General features: G+C 41.2%; 1 protein-coding gene across 1 annotated transcript; it reads left to right on the top strand.

The window, feature by feature from the left end:
* The first annotated feature begins 86 nt into the window (after nt 1-86).
* Nucleotides 87-21,065, top strand: LOC121197586 (neuroblast differentiation-associated protein AHNAK). Its single transcript, XM_041061264.1, has 9 exons — nt 87-144; nt 6,673-6,719; nt 7,341-7,451; nt 8,734-8,847; nt 8,971-9,124; nt 9,247-9,407; nt 9,497-11,244; nt 11,464-13,883; nt 17,772-21,065. The coding sequence occupies exons 1-9, from the start codon at nt 87-89 to the stop codon at nt 21,056-21,058; spliced, it is 8,100 nt and encodes a 2,699-aa protein (XP_040917198.1). The 3' UTR covers nt 21,059-21,065.
* The last annotated feature ends 359 nt before the right edge of the window (nt 21,066-21,424 follow it).

Raw genomic sequence — 21,424 nt, 5'->3', positions numbered from 1 at the left:
CCACCGCCGTCCCTCCCTCCGTCTCCCCCACCTGCCCGGCCCAGGACCTCGTTTCTGCTGCCGTCGCCACCACCACCGCTGCCATCATGTGCGACTGTTTCCACCTGGCTTTCCCCAACTGGCACGCCGCCTCCTCAGGGACGGGTGGGCATCGCTTTCTCTGCTGTTTTTCCTCTCTCTGTGACTTTGTCTGTGCTGTTTTCCCCTGAGCACTTCACTAATTCAGCAGCAGGGATCTGTAGTGCAGCGATTACGTTTGTGTGTGTGTGTGTGTGTGTGTGAGGTGAGGCGAGACAGTGAGCGAGCTGAAGGCGGCTGGTGCTGATGCTGAGTTGTGCTGCTGACCTGCAGTGAGCGCTGGGTGTGTCTGCAGAGAGCAGGGGAGTGTTGGAGGATGGCATCATCGAGGATTTCAGGCAGCGCTGCACTTCTCCTCTTTTCCTCCCGCTGCGTTTGAGGCTGAGGCTGAAAGAGAAACAGACTCGGTCACTGTGGCAGTTCAGCAAGAGCAGAAATCAGGATTGGAAAAATATTAGCAGAGGGTAACTGCCTAGGGGTAAATATGAAAAAGGCCAAAATGTGGGAACATAACTATCCATAAAATGAACAATGCTTAAGCTGGCAAACCCCCCCCAGGTCTAAGCCTTAAAGGTGCAGGCTTTAAAAGAGGAACAGCTTCTACCTGTAAACTTGCATCACTTTTACTGTCGTAACCTAAAATTTCTTAGAGTTTAGGATGTTGAAAGCTCTGAAACTTGTGCCAATGCCAATGTCTTACAGGTTTGATTAATCCCATTATGAATTTTAATGATTATAATGAGGATTATAAATGCAGGGCTTCAGGCAGTCAGATGGAAATTACTTCTGTCTTTATGGTTACTGCGAATGGAGGCTGATGACCTGCTCGAACATATCTACACGTAAATAAACCATGTCTGATCACGTATGTGGGGATGGATCCCAGTTACGTACTGTGCGTCAAACGCCGATAATACTGATTGTAAACAGATGTGTTACTGTCCATCATGAAAGTTTGCGACTGAAAATCTGTAAAAATCTTCGATTATATTTTTCTGCAAACTGCTTTTGCAAACGATGTTGGTTTTAAAATGTTCTGCTGTAGATCTCACTTACATATTTGTAATTTGAAATTAATTAATTAATTAATATTAATAAGCTTTTATAACAGTTAAATCAGCAACATCAAAGTCAAAGTCATACACACATACAGAGGATCGAAATTACGTTTCTCTCAGACCTGTAGATAGAATTAAGATTAAAAAAAAATACAAAGAATAAATAAAGGCATAATAAATATAAATACCACAGTAAGGCATGCTCAGTAGTGAAAAGAGCACATTGGACTAAACATTATTACGGTGTTTGTTCTTAGTGAACATCTCAGTGTTCCATATTATATCACAGACAAAGGCTCAGGTTGATGTTTGCTGTAAATCTGATGCGTGGAATATGATTCGTTTAAAAAAAATAACAGACTGTGTTTCCATGTTGACCCTTTTCATTACCCACAATTCCCCTCATTTATCTCTGCCGCTACTTTTAATTAAATCTGCCTAACGATGTGGAGACATTTGTGTGTTACTCTGAGAGGCTTCAGGCGACGTTCAAGGTCAGAGAAAGAGAGACGAGACGGGGGTGAAGGGAAAGAGAGAGAGAGAGAGTGTGTGTGTGTGTTCACTGCTAGGAAGTGAGACAGACGGGGTGGTGGATCTGCTCGGCAATGGAGCCTTAAGCCGACCATCCGTTACAAACCATCAGCCTCAGTCGGACAAATCCTGGCCTTGAATCAATATCACACCAGTTGAAACGTTTATGTGTGTGTGGCTGCTATCACTCACTCACTCAGTGCAAACCAGTTTGAGTGAACTGGAGCGTTCGTCCTCACCGTCACCAGGTGGACTTTCATTCACGTTCTGACAGTTTTGACCAGTTTTGGTTTTTACGAACTTGAGACTATCCCCAGAACTTTACACTGAATTTGCTCCTATTTTGTCTTTACTTGTTGTTTTTTATATTTAATCAATTTCCATCTATAATTTCCTTGTTGTCAGGGTGGAAAGAACTTTTATTATACACCACTTACACCCAGACTCAATTCAGACTAGAACATTGAGTTACTTGGCATCAGTTCTCAAAAATGATAAGTGAATTAAACAGGAAAAAAAAAGGGGAAAAAAAGCTGCCACTTCTCTATTTATTTATTTATTTCTTTATTTATTGTTATAAATGTTATCAGGAACAACTTTGGCAGTAATCAGTTCAATAACTTCCTTTTAACAGAAAACCAAAATCCACCTAACACAGCTGCCAGACCTTTCTATCAAGTAACTAAATGATCACGTTTAAATCTGAGTCACTCGGTGCTCCGGGCACGCAAGACAAAACAAACACTAACAAGTGTTTGCAAGCACAGTTCAACCCAGGTGTGGGCTGCTGACCTGATGTAATATTGTGTCTGTGTTTTTGGTGTGATTGCGTGTCGTGGGAATACAGGCAGATAAGATACGAATTCCAGAGCTGTGATGAAACTCGCTGCAAATTTGTAGAAGATTAATAGATTGAAAGCACGCGCTTCTGCAGTCTCATGTTCATATAATCCATGCAGAAAATCTAATTGTTTTTTTTTTTTTCCCCCCTTCACTCAAATCTTATTATAACTTGGATCCAAGCAAACTGCCTTCCAATGAAAGGAGCTTGTGTTTGTCTGTCGCACAGAAAATGAGCATGATCCAAATCCACGAACACAAATAATGAGCTGCATTACTTTATATCAGTTTAGAAGAGGGGAGCTTCAGGGAGGCTTCTAGGTGCTTTTCAACAGGAAACACGCTCTGAGGAGCAGAGGGTGGTTACGTAAGAGATGAGCTGAGGACAGGCAACCGGCACAATACAGGCTATTCAGTCATGAGGGAATCTACACGCGGAATTAAATTTGTAGGATTGCACTTTTTGTTTTTGCAAGATCTTTTTGATTTGAATCAGTGCCGACGCAAGTGAGGGTTGTTTAACTGTCGGTTTGAACTGTCACAGCAGGTTTTAGGCCTCATTCCTTGTCACATCAGGAGAACGGCCACTGAGGGATGAGCCACACCCTGATCCAAGGCGGCAGTGGCACCCAAATATGAACCATTCAGGACCTGCACCACAGCTTCTACTGCTCGTGCTTATGGAAACAAAGTCAAACTCGAACACTGGGCAGCTTTATGAAATTTACAATATCTAATCTTTGATTAAGTCAAACAGCAGTAAATATCAAGTGATTTTATTTTGACATTTTTTGTCAGCAGTGAGAGTTCTTATCGAGGCCTCTGCATCGCCCACATGACAAATATTTGAGAAAGGAGGTTCCGTATGTGCGGTGCCGGTAGTTGGGGCAGGAAAACTGGACATCCGCCTGAATGTGGCAGTAAATATCCCGAGAAATGCATCATCCAGACATATCGAGCAGGGCCCGAGTTCTCCGTAAAGCCGCGGCACACACTGACTCCATGATCCACGACTACAGCTGCTGTGTCCTTGAGACATAGCACATGACAGTTTTTAGTCGTGAGGGACGCGGGTGGGGGGGTCGGTTAATTTAATGAATCTAATTCTGTTTAGCTTAACTTCACTAAGACACACCGGGCAGTTCCACTTCACTCCACAACTACAACAGAATACTGAACATACCAGTTAAAGCACATTCAACATGTTTGAAAGTTTTGTCCGACAGGTGACTGAAGCTCAAAGTGATAATTCTGCAGAGGTTTACAGCCTCACAGAGCTCAAACCATAAATCGATTATTTGATAGAAAAATAACAGGCAACCATTTTCAAAACTGATTAACAGGTTCAATCATTTATCGTACAGACAAATGAAAAGTCCTGGAAACTGTAATTTCTCCTCAAACTGCTTCTCTTTGTCACACATCAAACCGAATGCCTTTTGGTTTTGGACTCTAATCGATAATGAAAATAATCGTTACCTACATTTAGTCTCCTCTGTAGCTTGTATGTAACATCAGGATGTAAAGATAAAACTGGAAAAAGACAAAAGCTGAATGGTTTCCATCAAGTCAAAAGTATATGAGCCATGCTAACGTCTTTGTGAGGCTGCACTGTCAGAATGCTAACAAACACTAATTAGCACTACACACAAAGTAGAGCTGAGGCTGATGGAAATATCATCAGTCTGGACAAGAGATTTTTTGAAGGGTTTTGTGCTTTGTTTTATTGATGGGTTGTTAACATGCACAGACTGATTACTTTCTATTGTTCTCCATCAGGCAGTCAAACGTACTACATTTCTTTCTGTAAAGTAAATATAAGTCTTATAGTTACAGACTCACTTTCCCACTGTCGAGATTAAAACAGCTAAAACGTCATTACATTAGAAAATAAGACGTTAAAATGAAGAAGTTAACGTAGTGCAAAGAGTTAAGTCCTTTAGAAAACACTTAATTCAGTTTGGGAGTGACACAAGTTCAGGCAAGGTATGTCTGAAAGTGTCCCGCCTCCTTTGACCATCCGAGGCTGAACAAATCACTTTAGCCACTTTGTCAGTGGCACTCACACCGGGAATGTTTCAGGGCAGTTTGGACAAAGTGTGATTAACACCTCGGTTTATTTTTATCCAAGACTTAAACAAACCACAGCGGCAGGTAGGTGAGCTGTTTGATTCCTCTCAGACTGGGCTGTAAAGTTAAAATTATGACATGTTTTTGCGGGGATGTCCGTGAGATAAGGACTCATAAAACGTTTGAGTTAATAGCGCAGGCAGATGCTTTTCATTATTACGTTTCACAACACGTCTAGACTGTGGTGTGTTCACTGACTGAGAGTTCACTGTGCTGAATCCTCCTTCCTGTCAGATAAATGTTCTCCGATAAATGTTCCCTCTGTAACGACAGTGCAGGTTGTGTTTTAGGCTTTTTTTTAATACTGTGATTTGATCTTGAAACCTTGTGGCAGTGACACACCCTGATATAGGAGGAGGTTTCATAGCCTCAGTCTCTTGCCTTAACTGTCTTCTAATGCACTTACACAGGTCGTAAGAGCTCTTCACATGACGCATTACTGTAAGGCAGTGGGTGGGGTGTGACTGTGGTGGTTAGCTGAGAAACTATATGGTGCTGCAGTACACGTGCAACCATGTGTGTTATTGCAGGACTGAAGGAACATTTAATCCCTGAATTTTAAGTTTGGAGTTGTTTGTTGCTTGAAAGGTGACAAGAAACTTTTTTTTTTTTGACGGCAGCAGAAGAATCTCAAAGAATCGATAACTACACTGCACAACTATTTGGACTATTTCATGTATTTATTCAGATTTGTTCAGATTACTTGATCTGAAACCTTTGTCCTACAGCTACAGTCTCTCACAATAGATTAATCAGCTGTTCAGAGACCAAAAACATTTTATCTGCAATGGAAATTATTTTCACCTCAGTGTTGACCGAGCGCCTTTTATTCAATAACAATTTATCAATGTGCAAAACTGCTCAGGCTCCTTCCCACGATGCCTGCTAGGGTGAAGTATGACTTGATGACCTGTTTCCAGGTAAAAAAAAAAAAAAAAAAAGGTGACACCAAAGTTTTCACCCCTGTTTACACTGACAACGCAGCATCTGTTGATCAGTGGCCTCTTGATGACATGGATCTATTCACCAGTCTGGATCAAAAAACCACAGAGATGTTTGTAGCTCATCACCATGTAAAACTGCTTCTCCACAACTGTCAAGCCTTATTTTACACCAATCCATCAACTTTAGAATAAGAAGGGGATTTTTTTTAACCCAAATGTTCGACTACTAAGAAAATGACTACGTTCCTGTTTGGGAATCCTGATAGAGATGACATTAAAATGACCTGAATAAAGGGGGAGTTTAAAATGGAACCAAATCAAATAAAGGTTTAATATAACAGTGGGTAACAACACTAATCTGACTAACCAGATTCATTCGGAGTCAGACTTTCCCTTTTCGGTGGCCTTGAAGGCCTGAGCTGAGCGGCTGCAGAGTCTAACCTGTGGATCGATACAGTGGAGCACTTAACAGATGAAGGAGGCAGCACGTCCCTGGGGGAATAATTGCCAGGAAGAACTCTAAATAGTCTCATCATCGGCTCCAGTGTCTCTCTGAGCCTCAAAACAACGGACAGGAGTCAGGCGGGGTGGAAGTCTCAGCTTACTGCTCAGAAAATATAAACACCAGCGCTTAACTTCAGCTTTTGCTGTTACACTCACTGTTACACTGTTTGAGATAACCCTACAGAGAACTTTTCATACTAATGTAATTTACTGAAATATAATAAAGTAATTACATACTTGTTGAAGTAATCGTGTTGCAGGCATTTCATTTGATGTGTTTGTAAACATGTAAGTGATTATTTGCCAGATACCTTTTTGTAAACCTACATTATTTATCTGAAACCTACATTATTAATTGGAGCGAGGCGACTTTATTCATCTGTTAAGTGACTCGTGCTGCTAAAATGACCAAATGCAATTTTCCCTTTCGTCATGTATCACAATGCAACGCACTTCTGAGATTAAGTGATTTAGTTGTTCGTGCAGAATGTGGAGGAACGAAGCTCCACTATTTTCTAAAATATCATCATGTTAAGCAGATGTGAAATCAGATGTTAGAGTCTGTTTTCTCTTTTTGTGAACAGGAGCTGGTCGAAGGCTGAGAGGACCAGAGCCCGGAACAGAGGACGATTCAGTGAGTGACTGACAGTGAAATTAAAGTTTTATTTTGTATGTTTCAGTTTAAGCCCTTCATCAGTCACTATATGTAAGGAAAAATGTTTCTTAAATGGTTTCACTTAAGACAATTACTTTAATCAAAATCTATAATTTTACTTGTTTGCATGTTGATATTGTTAGCACTATTTTATGTTGTGTACTGTTTTTTAAATCTTTTTCAACAGCATATAGATCCATCCTCTGGCAACTATTAATGTAACAAACTTTATAACAATAAATATAATTCATTTTTAACTATTTTGCTCTGGTTCACTCTGGCTTTGGGCCAACAGCCCGACCAGCGTTCCCATCCCTGGAAACAAACCACTAATGTGAAATTTATTAAATGCCAAACAGTTAAAGAGCCAGTCAGTTCTGTATTTGGCGCAGCAAGGTGTTATCACACTATCTGTGATCCAGTTTTCTCCAAACCTTTCTTGTTCATGCTGAGTCTTAACACTAAAACTGTTTTTTTTTTTTTGCTCAGGTAGCTGAAGAAGATGAGATGATGTTTAGGCAGATGAAAAAATATCTGATTGAAACATCATGATATCTCTTTGAAATGATGGATCATGTGACTGACCTCATGTCCTCGCAGGTATGTGACGAGCCATCTCAGTTCACAGAGGCAGAGAGACCACGGCCGCAGGGATCGTCCCCCGTCGAGGAGTATCCTGAAATTGAAAAATACAGCGACAGTGACAAAGAGGTACAGAGCACCAACATATCACTATGTTACATGAAACAGGTGACAGGTGACAGGGAGAAACCAGGCTAAGACAATAAATCAGAGAACCTGTTCACATGCATTTGCATGACCTGGATATGCAGTTCAGAAATCACTGGGTTTCTCTTAATTTCTAACCACAGCTGGGGAAACATTTAAGAAATCCTGTTACTTCAGAAAGCAGACCGCAATATAACCTGGTTACTTTAATGTAAAAAAACACTGAGTCATTCAACAGCCTAACTGTGATTCAATAGCCTATTTTGTTCAGGCTGTAGATAAATTACATTAAAGAAATAAGCTTGTGACCAAGAGAAGCAAGCTTGTGTGACTGGCTCACCAATGCTCACATGGAGGGACGCATGTCCTCAGAGCATGAAGAGACTTCAAAGACTGGTGTTGACAGAGATATAGTCAAAATTTAGGGGTTCAAAATTAACTGGACAGATAGAAGTCACTGCTCATACTGACACACAGCTCCACCTCTAGCAACTCTAAACTCTCAGTCAACTCTGAGCGTGTAGCTGTGCAAAGCCTGGAAAGCGGAAAGGAAATGTTTTGATAAAATGTTCCATCAATTTAGCGATTTGTTCCCTCAGACTACTAAATTAATTCCCTCAAATTAAGAATTATCAAATTATCACACTCCATCCATTTGTTCTTTTCCCACTGACAAACACATTACGGGCAGTTCGGATTTAATACAAATTTATTTTGATATTGGACTGAGATATACAAATGTACTTTCAGTTTTTGGTTCTTAAACACAATTTAATCCTTGAGAAATATGTGTTGCTGGCCTCAAGGACAGAGACTGGGAGGCTTAATTGAGTACATTAAAAGCACGTCACTGTATGAGCCAAGAAAAAAAATTGTAGAAGAACTAAATAGGAAATAGATGAAAACAGTGAGTGCACAAATTGGTATTGTGAGGGTACAAGTTATCAACAATTTATCAACCATTTGTCCGGCTTTCTGTGGCTGTGTCCAGTCAACAGTGTGTGGCACAAGATGGGATCTCTGTTTTGTTTACTGTTTACTTATTACAATAAGGACACAGACTCAGCGACTCCCATGGACGAATGTTTGTACAGTACATACAGTGCGGTAACTTCCCTCTCAGTTCAAATACAAAGAGATGAAATATCTCTGTCGTCTTTTCTGTTTAAATACGGCTGAAGCTCCGACTGCAACATTAATCTTTTTAGAACATGATGTGCAGTTAGATTTTAATTTTTTTTCCTTCTTGTTGTTTTCCTTTTAGTGTGAAGCAGAGTATGACCCACACCACAAAAGTGGGAGTGGAAAGAAAACGAAAAAGTCTGGGCTCGGGTCCATGTTTGAAAAACGCTCGACTCCAAAGATGAGTAAACTGAAGGTGAGACATGCCCACCTTCTCCTCTCTGATCTGTATCTGTGAATCCCTTCAGGCTGTGCTGCAGCAGAGAAGAGCACAGCTAAAGGTAAAATGATTATCCTTTCTATTTTGATGTGTTGGCAGGAAGCTCACAGCCCTGAGTCTGGGCTGATAGTGAAAACAGCCAAAGATGGATGTGCAGAGGGTCTCATTTATGGTGGAGGGGGGAAAGAGGGGATCTTCATTAAGGAAGTGGTACCAGAGTCACCTGCGTCAAAAAGTCTGAAACTGAAAGAAGGTAAGTTAGCATGTATAAGATGACTACGAACAAACACTAAGTGTATTTGTTATTTTCATTTTTACCGAATAATTCCACTTCATCGCTCAGAAAAACAAAATATTTTTCTCTTATTTGCACAGGTGACCAGATTCTGAGCGCCACTGTGTATTTTGACAACGTGTCTTATGAGGATGCCATTCAGATTCTGGAGCACGCTCAGGCTTACAAAGTGAAGCTCTGCTTGAAACGCAAACCAGACATCACAGAGACTGAACCAGCCGGCGAGACCGACGTTATCCCTGTAACTATTTTCAAGTTGTCTGCTCAGACTCTTTGTGATAGGTAGACTTAAGTCTAAAACTGACATTTCAAATTTTTGTTGCTCAACAGGAGGAAGAACTTGATGCTCCAGAGATAAGGGAGCAAGGAAAAACGAAAAGACGTGGGGATGCTCGCATTTCGTGGCCTAAGTTTCCCTCCTTTGGAAAGGGACGGAAGTCACGTTTTACCAGGTCTCACAGTTCCTCAGAGGCTGATGAGCAGAGAAAGCTCGAGCTTAGCCCCACCACAAGTGACACAGAGTCACCCATAAAATCTCAGGATGCTCTCAAAGGCAAGAAGAGACACAAAATGAAGCTTTCTGTTTTGACAAAGAGAGGCCGCATAAGTTCATCTGAAGACCAGGACACAGATGCACCAACTGGGCAAACCAGTGGCGACCATTATCAGACAGCATCAGAGATGCTTTCACCTGAATGCCCTGAAAGCCTCACAGGAGAAATACCTGAGGATCTGAAAGTGGAGGAAAATTTAAGACCTGAGCAAAGTGATCAAAAACTGACCGACCCTCAAAATGTTCACCACAAGGTGGAACTCATCAGTCTAGACAGCACTTTGAAAACAGCAGATCTAACTGTGGCTCTGGCAGATCAAGAAAGCTCCTCTGGTATCAAGTCCCCCAGTGAGAAGAAAAAAAAGAAAGAAAGGTCTGAATTAAAAATGAAGATCATGGGGAAAGATAAATCACACAAGAAAGATGCAAAAGCAAAAGCCTCTCCAAAAAGGCTAAAAACGCTGGGGGCAAGTTTTGAAATAGATCAACCTGAAAATGAAAAATCAGATCTCATCCCAGGTTCTGAGTCACACACAGAAGTACAGGGAGATCAACTGCCACTTGATGCCAACACCCAAATAATCAGCAGTGAGAGCACAAGGGCAAAGTCGGTGACAACCCAGATGGAAATGAGTGTCCCAAAGGTGGAACTTGTACAAAAATCTCCAAAGAAAGGTGAAGAAAAAGCAAAGAAAGGCAAGGACATTAAACAAAAACAAGGAAGAAAGACAAGTCCAACATTCAAACTGCCTAAAATAGGCCTGACTGACATTGCAGCTGAGGAAACTATACAAAAGACTAATGCAAATGTTGAAGAAAGCCCAGCTAGAATCGAGCAGCGTAAAAGCGACGGTACAGAAGTGAATGAAGATCCTTACGACAGACTGTCAAAAAGCACTCTTACCAGAACGCAGCTTCCCAAACGTGAAGAGATTGAGATTCCAGGTATGGAGGACATGTCTAGGAAGATCACAACCAAGGGAATGAAAGAGCCTAAAATGGTTTTATCAGGACATTATGAAGAAATTCAAGCTGAAACTGTACAACTGTCAATTGATGTTGACAGTGTGAAAGAGGCAGTGTCAAAATTGCCTGGATTTAAGGTGCCTAAGGTTGACACATCTGGAGTGCCTATTCCTGAGGAAATTACTGTGATAGATGCGAATGCACAAAGAATATCAGTCAAAACACCTACTAAAGTTGTAGATACAAAATCAAAACATGACGCACACTTCACTAGGTTTGATGTAACTGCTTCTTCAGAAATCTCCATGCCTACAGTCAAACTACCAAAGATCACACCTGCTGATCAAACCACAGAGGAGCCTTTAACTGAGACCAAGGTAGATTTTGAAAAACATGGAAAAGAACACAAAACTAAGCAAAAACAAAGTGACAAAGAGCTGAAAACTGAGGTCTATAAGCGAGAAGATATTGTAATACCTGGCAAAGAAAGTGCACAAGAAGCCATTCTACAGGCACAAGGAACTGAGAAAACACAAGAGGGCCTCACATTTGAATATAAATCTGCTGCTACATTCAGCCCAAAAGACTCAGATAAGAAGTCAAAAAAGACAAGGCTAACAATGCCTAGCTTTGGGATTGCAAAACCAGACATAAGAATCCCTGACATTGGAATCGATTTTCCTAAACAAAATGTCTCTGAGCAAAAACGTGATACAATTAAAGGAGAGAGGACTGTGTTGCTCCAAGAAGTAAAAACATCAAAAAGTGAAACAAAGACAGGGCAGACTTGGGGAGCCATATCTGATGTCAAAATACCTGAAATCGATAGCATTGAATACATCGATTCAGCTGGTGGTTCACCAGCCCAAAAGGATGGTGGCATTAGGGTTCCAGGTTTTGGTGTTACTCTTGATGCTACAAAGCCAAAGGCTGACATCTCCTTTCCAGAGACCAGAAGTGAAGTAAAAGATGTTGCACTACCAAAGGCTAAAGCTGAGATCAAACTCCCAGAAGCCCCTGAGGCTGACATTACTCTTGGAAGGGTAGATGTTTCTGTTCCAGCACAAAAGTTGGAGGTCACCAAACCTGAACTGGAAATCAAACCTCTGCAGGCTGAACATGGACAAGGAAGCAAATTCAAAATGCCAAAGTTTGGTATCAAAATGCCAAAAATAAAAGGGCCTGAATTTGACTTAAGCTTGTCAAAGAAAGATGGTGCTGTCACACTATCAGAGGCTAAAGCTGATGTCAAAATCCAAGATGCCCCCGAGGCTGATGCCAGTCTTGGAAAAGTAGATCTTTCTATTACAGCTCAAAAGGTGGAAGTCAAAAAGCCTGAGTTGGAAATCAAACCTCTGCAGACTGAAGGTGAACTTGATGGACAAGGAAGCAAGTTCAAAATGCCAAAGTTGGGAATCACAATGCCAAAAGTAAAAGGGCCTGAAATTGACTTCAGCTTATCAAAGAAAGACACAGATGTTACACTCCCAGAAGCCAAAGCAGAAGTCAAACTCCCTGCTGTTGAACTAAAAGATCCCTCTGCTAAAGTGGAAATAAAAACTCCTGAGATTAAAGGTGCAGAAAAAGATGTAGAAGGATCACCATCAAAATTTAAAATGCCAGCTTTCAAACTACCCAAATTTGGAGCTGCTGCTCCAAATGCCAGCTTTGAAGTATCTAGCAAAACCAAAGATATTCAAATTCCTGAAACACAGCTGAAAGCACCTGAAGGTGTTGACACTGCAGTTGACATTACAGCATCCAACATCGATATGGAGGGTCCATCGCTTGATGTGAAAACAACAGCAGCCGACACTGATGGAAAAGGAAGCAAGTTCAAGATGCCAAAGTTTGGAATATCACTGCCAAAAGTAAAAGGTCCTGAAATTGATTTGAGCTTATCAAAGAAAGATGTAGATGTCACATTGCCTGAAGCTGAAGTAGATGTCAAACTTCCAGAGGCTGAACACACAGAATCTGGTATTAAAGTAGATATCAAAGGTCCAGAGATCGCAGTTCACCAACAGGATGTTGAAGAATCACCATCAAAATTTAAGATGCCGACATTTAAGCTACCAAAATTTGGAGGTGGCGCTCCAAACGTCTCTGTGGAAGTACCTGATATGGACAAAGATGTCAAAATCGATGGAGCTGACATTAATATTTCAGAGGAGGGGCCTGCGGTTAATATTGCAGTACCCAGCGTTGACGTTGAGGGTCCTTCAATAGATGTGAAAACTACAGGAAGTGAGCGTGAGGGAAAAGGAAGCAAGTTTAAAATGCCACATCTCAGCTTCTCTATGCCTAAGGCCAAAGGGCCTCAAATCAGTTTAACAAAGAAAGATGTAGATGTCACACTGCCAGAGGCAAAAGCCAAGGTCCAACTTCCAGAAGCTCCTGAAGTTGATATCAGTTGTGGAAATGCAGATGTTTCTATTCCAGAGGCAAACTTAGAGGTTGAACAGACTGAGTTAGACACAAAACCTCTACATGGGGAAGTTGAATTTGATGGACAAGGAAGCAAGTTTAAAATGCCAAAGCTGGGAATGTCAATGCCAAAAGTAAAAGGACCTGAAATTCACTTTGGCCTATCAAAAAAAGATGAAGATGTCACACTACCAGAGGTCAAAGCTGAAGTAAAAGTCCCTGAAGTTGAAATAAAAGAACCCTTTGCTAAAGTGGATGTTAAAGCTCCTGAGGCAAAAGCTTCAGCAAAAGGTACAGAAGGTTCCCCTTCAAAATTTAAGATGCCAACCTTTAAACTACCAAAATTTGGAGTTGGAACTCCAACTGTCTCTGTAGAAGTACCTGATAAGGACAAAGATGTCAAAATTGATGGAGCTGACATTAATATTTCAGAGGAGGGGTCTGCGGTTAATATCGCAGTACCCAGCATTGAGGGTCCTTCAATAGATGTGAAAACTACAGGAAGTGAGCATGAGGGAAAAGGAAGCAAGTTTAAAATGCCACATCTCAGCTTTTCTATGCCTAAGGTGAAAGGACCTAAAATTGATTTAAGCATGCCAAAGAAAGATGTAGATATAACATTACCAGAGGCTAAAGCTGATGTCAAACTTCCAGAGGTTGATCTTGGTGAAGTAGATGTTTCTATTCCAGAGGCTAAGGTGGAAGTTCCAGAGGCTGAAGCTGAAGTCAGGCTTCCAGATGCAGAGTATGAGGCAGAAATGGATGGACATGGTGAAAAGTTTAAAATACCAAAATTTGGAATCAAATTGCCAAAAGTAAAGGGGCCTGAATTTGATTTAAGCATACCAAAGAAAGACACAGATGTCAAAATACCAGAGAAAAAAGCTGATGTCAAACTTCCAGAGACAGATCTTGGAAAAGTAGATGTTTCAATCCCAGAGGCAAAAATGGAACTTAAAAAACCTGAATTGGAAGTGCAGGGCCTGCAGACTGAAGGTGAGCTTGATGGACAAGGAAGCAAGTTCAAAATGCCAAAGTTTGGAATTAAAATGCCAAAGTTAAAAGGGCCTGAATTTGATTTAAGCTTATCAAAGAAAGATGTGGATGTAACACTACCAGAGGCTAAAGCTGAAGTCAAACTCCCAGATGCTCCTGAGGCTGAGGTTACCCTTGGAAGTGTACACGTTTCTATTCCAGAGCAGAAGATGAAAACTGAAAAACCTGAGTTGGAAATCAAACCTTTGCAGACTGAAGCTGAGCTTGAAGGTCAAGGAAGCAAGTTCAAAATGCCAAAGTTTGGAATTAAAATGCCAAAGTTAAAAGGGCCTGAATTTGATTTAAGCTTATCAAAGAAAGATGTGAATGTAACACTACCAGAGGCTAAAGCTGAAGTCAAACTCCCAGATGCTCCTGAGGCTGAGGTTACTCTCGGAAGTGTACATGTTTCTATTCCAGAGCAGAAGATGGAAGTTGAAAAACCCGAGTTGGAAATTAAACCTTTGCAAACTGAAGCTGAGCTTGAAGGTCAAGGAAGCAAGTTCAAAATGCCAAAGTTTGGAATTAAAATGCCAAAGTTAAAAGGGCCTGAATTTGATTTAAGCTTATCAAAGAAAGATGTGGATGTAACACTACCAGAAGCTAAAGCTGAAGTCAAACTCCCAGATGCTCCTGAGGCTGAGGTTACTCTTGGAAGTGTACATGTTTCTATCCCAGAGAAGAAGATGGAAGTTGAAAAACCTGAGTTGGAAATTAAACCTTTGCAAACTGAAGCTGAGCTTGAAGGTCAAGGAAGCAAGTTCAAAATGCCAAAGTTTGGAATTAAAATGCCAAAGTTAAAAGGGCCTGAATTTGATTTAAGTTTATCAAAGAAAGATGTGGATGTCACACTACCAGAAGCCAAAGCAGATATCAACCTCCCTAATGCTGAAATAAAAGAACCTTCTACTAAGGTTGCAATTAAAGCTCCTGAGATGGAAGTTGCAGCTAAAGATGCAGAGGGATCACCCTCAAAATTTAAGATGCCAAATCTCAGTTTCACTCTGCCTAAAGTCAAAGGGCCTGGCATAGATTTAAGTTTATCAAAGAAAGACACAGGTATCACATTACCAGACAATAAAGCTGAGGTCAAACTCCCAGAAGCCCCTAAAATTGATGTAAGTCTTGGAAAAGCAGAAGTGTTGATACCAGAGGCAAAAGTGGAGGTTAAAAAACCAGAAGTGCAAGTAAAAACTTTGCAGACTGACATTGAACTTGAAGGACAAGGAAGCAAGTTCAAAATGCCAAAGTTGGGAATCACAATGCCAAAAGTTAAAGGGCCTGAAATTGACTTGAGCTTATCAAAGAAAGATGCAGATAGGACACTTCCAAAAGCCAAAGCTGAAGTCAAACTCCCTGATGCTGAGTTCAAAGACCCTTCTGCTAAAGTGGAAATTAAAGCTCAGTTAGGTCATGTGGAAGGATCAACAAATGTCACTGCAGAGATACCTGAAATGGACAAAGACATAAAAGTTAGTGGAGCTGGGCAGAATATTGATATTGAGGGTCCATCTCTTGATGTGAAAATGGCAGGAACTGAAGCTGAGGGAAAAGGAAGAAAATTTAAAATGCCAAAGTTTGGAATTTCATTGCCAAAAGTACAAGCCCCTGAAACTGATTTAAGCTTATCCAAGAAAGATGGGGATTTCAAATTACCAGAAGCCAAAGCTGAGGTTAAACTCCCAGAAGCCCCTGAAACTGATGTCAACCTTGGAAAAGTAGATGTTTCAATTCCAGAAGGAGAGGTGGAAGTTCAAAAACCTGGACTGGAAATTAAACCCTTGCAGGCTGAAGTTGAACTTGACGGACAAGGAAGCAAGTTCAAAATGCCAAAATTTGGAATATCAATCCCAAAAGTAAAAGGACCTGAAATTGATTTCAGCTTATCAAAGAAAGATGTAGATGTCACATTACCAGAAGTCAAAGCAGAAGTGAATCTCCCTGATGCTGAACTAAAAGAACCTTCAGTTAAAGTGGAAGTTAAAGCTCCTGAGACTGAAGCTCAGTTAAGCAGTGTGAAAGGATCACCATCAAAATTTAAACTGCCAACATTCAAATTCCCCAAATTTGGAGTTGCCTCTCCAAATGTCAGTGCTGAATTACCTGGTACAGACAAAGAAATCAAAATTGATGGAGCTCAAATGCAAATTTCTGCTCCACACACAGATGTTGATGTACCAGAAGTTAAAGCAGAGGTCCAACTGCCAGAGGTTGAAGTCAAAGAGTCTTCCGGAGATGTTGTGATAGAACAACAGCCAGGTGTTGAGCTAGATGCAAAACTGAAAAAGCCAAGGTTTTCACTGCCCAGGTTTTCTTTTTCAAAACCAAGTGTTAAGGCTCCAGAAGTTGATGTTAATCTTCAGGATGTGAATGTTGCAATTCCACAGGGAAAGGTGGAAATAAAAGGAGGGGAAGTGAATATGAAACAACCAGAGCATGAAGAAGAAGTTGATGGGCAAGGAAGCAAGTTCAAAATGCCAAAGCTTGGAATCACAATGCCAAAGGTAACTGGGCCTGAAATTGATTTAGGTTTATCAAAGAAAGATGTAGATGTAACACTCCCAGAAACCAAAGCTGAAGTCAAACTCCCAGATGTTGAACTGAAAGAACCCTCTGCTGAAGTGGAAATCAAACCTCCTGAGATCAAAGTTGTGACAAAGGATACAGAAGAATCACCATCAAAATTTAAGATGCCAACATTCAAATTACCAAAATTTGGAGTTGGCACTCCAAGTTCCACAGTAAAAGTACCTGATATGGGCAAAGACGTCCAAATTGATGGAGCTGACATCAAAATTCCCGAAGAAGTTCTTACAGTTAGCATGGCAGCACCCCTCACTGACAGTGAAGGCCCATCAATAGAAATGGAAATGACAGGAACTGAACATGAAGGAAAAGGACGCAAGTTTAAACTGCCAAGTCTCGCTTTTTCTGTGCCTCAAGTGAAAGGGCCTGATATTGATTTAAGCTTATCAAAGAAAGATGTAGATGTGACACTACCAAAAGCTGATGTTCCACTCCCTGATGCTGAACTAAAGGAGCCTTCTGCCAAAGTGGAAATTAAAGCTCCTGAAACAGAGGTTCAGACAAGTACTGTTGAAGGGTCGCCATCAAAGTTTAAAATGCCAACATTCAAATTACCCAAATTTGGAGCTGCATCTCCACAAGTCAGCGTGGAAGTACCTGATTTGGACAAAGACATGAAAGTGGATGGAGCAGATTTAACATTACCAGAAGCAAAAGCTGACGTCAAGCTTCCTGATGTTGAAATCAAAGAGCCTGAGGGTTCAGTCTCAGGGGGTGATGCAAAGCTGAGAAAGACAAGCTGGACACTGCCAAGATTTTCATTTTCAAAGACAAGTGTTAAGGGCCCTGAGGCTGATGTCAACCTTGATACTCCAAAAGTTGATGTTACACTATCAGAAGCCAAAACAGAGGTGCATCCTCCAGATATAGGCATCAAAGAATCCTCAAGTATTTCAGTAGAGGGGGCACCTGCAGTATATCTTGATGTCAAATTGAAAAAGCCAAGGTTTTCATTACCCAAAATTTCATTTTCAAAGCAAAGCACAAAAGAGCTTGAAGTTGATGTCAGTCTCCAAAAAGCTGATGTTCCTCTTCCAGAAGGAAATGTGAAAGCCATACCACCTGAAGTGGAGCTTAAGGCACCAGAGGGTGATGCAGAATTAGATGGGCAGGAAACCAAGTTTAAAATGCCAAAGTTTGGCATCTCAATGTCAAAAGTAAAAGGGCCTGATATTGACCTAAGCCTCTCAAAGAAAGATGTAGAGGTGACACCACCCAAGGCTAAAGCCGATTTTGAAATCCCAGAAGCTCCTAAAATTGCTGTGGATGTGAAATCACCAGAGCATGAAGCAGAAATTGATGGGCAAGACAGCAAGTTCAAAATGCCAAAGTTGGGAATCACAATGCCAAAAGTTAAAGGGCCTGAAATTGATTTGGGCTTATCGAAGAAAGATGCCAATGTGACACTTCCAGAAGCCAAAGCTGAAGTCAAACTCCCTGATGTTGAGCTCAAGGACCCTTCTGCTAAAGTGGAAATTAAAGCTCCAGAGGTTGAAGCTCAGTTAGGTCATGTAGAAGGATCACCATCAAAATTTAAATTGCCAACATTCAAATTACCTAAATTTGGAGGAGCTTCTTCAAATGTCACTGCAGAAGTACCTGAAATGGACAAAGACATAAATGTTGATGGAGCTGGGTTAAAAATACCCAAAAACAGTGCTGCAGTTGATATTACAGCACAGAGTATTGATATTGAGGGTCCATCTCTTGATGTGAAAATGACAGGAACTGAAGCTGAGGGAAAAGGAAGCAAGTTTAAAATGCCAAAGTTTGGAATTTCATTGCCAAAAGTTAGAGGGCCCGAAATTGACTTGAACTTATCAAAGAAAGATGTAGATGTCACACTCCCAGAAGCCAAAGCTGAAGTTCAACCTCCAGATGTTAAAATAAAACAACCATCTGCAAAGGTGGAAATTAAAGCTCCTGAGATTGAAGCTCAAATAGGTAATGTGGAAGGATCGCCATCAAAACTTAAAATGCCAACATTCACATTACCCAAATTTGGAGCTGCTACTCCAAAGATGAGTGTGCCAGTACCTGATGTGGACAAAGACATTAAAATTGACGGCACAAAGGTGGAAGTCCTTAAAGCGGGAGCTACAGTGGATGGCACAGCATCCAGCATTGACACTGCAGATGTTAAAGGAAGTGAACTTGAAGGATCAGGAAGCAAATTTAAAATGCCACAGTTTGGCATCTCAATTCCCAAAGTGAAAGGACCTGAAATTGATTTAACTTTATCAAAGAAAGATGTAGATGTCACATTACCAGAAGCTAAAACTGAGGTCACACTGCCTAGTGCTGAAGTCAAAGAACCCGAAGGTGTCATTTCAATGCCAGACGCACCTACAGTTGAGGTTGAAACCAAGCTGAAACGACCAAACTGGACATTTCCAAAATTTTCATTTTCAAGAACAGGCAGTAAAGCCCCCGATGTTGATGTCAACATTGAAACACCCAAAGCTGATGTTACATCACCAGAGGTAAAAGCAGAAGTCTGTCTACCAGATGTTGAAGTCAAAGGAACTTTGGGGGTTGCTTCAGTGGAAGAGGCACCTGCTGCAGAACTTGATGCAAGCTTGAAAAAACCAAAATTTTCATTACCTAGATTTTCGTTTTCAAAGCCAAGTGTTACAGTACCCGAAGTAAGTGCTGAGCTTCCACATGTTGATGTTTCTCTTCCAGAGGGAGAAGTAAAAGTACAGCAACCTGAAATGGAAATTAAAGCTCCTGAGCTTGAAGCTGAATATGACAAGGAAGGAAGTGCACAAGGAAGCAAGTTTAAATTACCAAAGTTTGGCATTGCACTACCAAAAGCAAAAGGACCTGAAGTTGATTTGAACGCTTCACAGAAAGATGTAGACATCACTCTGCCAGAAGTTAAAGCAGAGGTCAAACTCCCTGAGGCTGAAGTCAAGGAATCTTCAGCAAGCACGGAGACTGAAGCAAAGTCAAAAGACGTTGGAGGATCACCATTAAAATTTAAAATACCAACACTGAAAATGCCTAAATTTGGAGGTGTTACCTATGATGTCACTTTAGAAGCACCTGATGCAGGCAAAGCTGAAACTGACGGAGCCAAACTTAAGGAGGATGTTGCTCTCAACATCAAAGGTCCAAGTGTTGATATTAAAACTGATATGTCCAAAGCAACAATATCGGATACTGAAACGCCAAAGACTGAGACTGAAGGCGCGGGTCATGGATCTCCAAGTAAATTCAAACTGCCATCATTTAAAATGCCGAGGCTGAGTTTCTCAAGACCCAAACCTGAAGATGAACATACCCCTGGTGACAATGAAGCCAAAGGAGATCAGCAGGAAATGGAAGTTGAGCAACGAGAAGGGACTAAATCACCAAAGTTGAGTTTGACATCATTTGGTGAGATCCTCAAGAGCATTGATGTTGAATTTGATGTTCCAAAAACAGACAAAGGTGAAGAAAACCTTGAAACCTTAAAGGAAGCGCATGAAACAAGTGAACCCAGTGGAAAGCAGTTAGAGGCAAAGGAAAAGGAAACAACTACCAAGCAGGATACAACCAAAAGCCCTGAGAGGACAGGTTGGTTTAAATTCCCCAAGTTTGGACTGTCCTCCCCATCAGAACCAGCCAAGATTTCTGAAAAAGACGAGCACAAGGATGAAAAGAGCCCAGCAGGGGAAACAGGGGAGGAGGACATAAGCCCCACCTGTTCTGTCCAGTCATCGGACGCATTTGCTGATGTTAGCTCGACAATTACAAGCGAGCATGTTGGCCTGTCCTTATCTTCTCCAACCAAAGTTACTGTCAAATACTCTGATCCTAATGAAGCTACAGGGCTTGGAGAGATAAAGAGTAACATCATTACTTCCACCACAAGAACCGGACTTATCTCGTTTGAGCCCAACGTGCCTGAGAAAATCACTATTCTGTCATCTGGAGTTTCATCCTCATCCGAAGACACACTGAAACTGGAATCTGGAAAAATACATGTCATTACAACAAATATACAAGCAACCCCAGAAGCACAGCATGCCAAGCTACTGACTGCTGTCCAGGTCCAACCAGCTGCAAGCCTTCCCCTAACATCAGGAGCGAACGAAGCTGCATCATGGACTGTTGAAGAGTCACAAGGCGGCAAGAGAACGGTCTTTGAGAGGCGTTTAGTCAGGGAAACATCAAGTGAAAGAAGTGAAAGCCAGGGAACCATCGTTATAACTAAACAAATTACACACATAATTGACTCTTCTGAGCCCATCTCAGGTGAGACAGCCTCATCCATACAACGACTGAGAGAGACTGTGCACTCGGAGAAAATGAGGTTCTTTGATGGAGCTGAGAAGTGAAAAACTTGATGTAAATTATGTCTAAAGTTACGGTACAATCCCTGATTGGTGGGCGGTGGTGAATTTCACTGGTCATAGTCATGTGAGAGAGAGGAGAGAGAAAACACGTAGGCAACGAAAAGTTTGGAAAAGTTTAACTTACCAATCACAGGAAAGAATTCAGGTGTTAACTTCTCTCTGGTTGCATGTTGTTGACCTATAAAGACATGGATTAATGTAATTCACACTGACAATGTGGTCAAGTTATTAATAAGCTGCATAACTGAGTGCCCTCACAGCAAATTACAACAGGGCTGCAACAAATATCTTTGCTTATGGTCCAGACCTACATTAAGGCCATGTCTTTTGCTTATGAAAACTTATCGT

The sequence above is a fragment of the Toxotes jaculatrix genome, chromosome 17, assembly GCF_017976425.1.
Source record: "Toxotes jaculatrix isolate fToxJac2 chromosome 17, fToxJac2.pri, whole genome shotgun sequence".
In the NCBI taxonomy this organism is placed as follows: domain Eukaryota; kingdom Metazoa; phylum Chordata; class Actinopteri; family Toxotidae; genus Toxotes; species Toxotes jaculatrix.
Note: the sequence above shows the minus strand (reverse complement) of the source record. Positions and strands in the feature narration are given on the sequence as shown.

What these genes read in the sequence shown, in the direction of transcription:
- LOC121197586 (XM_041061264.1), top strand. Translation starts at nt 87, where the DNA reads ATGTGCGACTGTTTCCACCTGGCTTTCCCCAACTGGCACGCCGCCTCC. An exon ending in CGCCGCCTCCTCAGGGACGG is followed by an intron (nt 145 to 6,672) that starts GTGGGCATCGCT and finishes TGTGAACAGGAG; the next exon opens with CTGGTCGAAGGCTGAGAGGA. An exon ending in GCGAGACCGACGTTATCCCT is followed by an intron (nt 9,408 to 9,496) that starts GTAACTATTTTC and finishes GTTGCTCAACAG; the next exon opens with GAGGAAGAACTTGATGCTCC.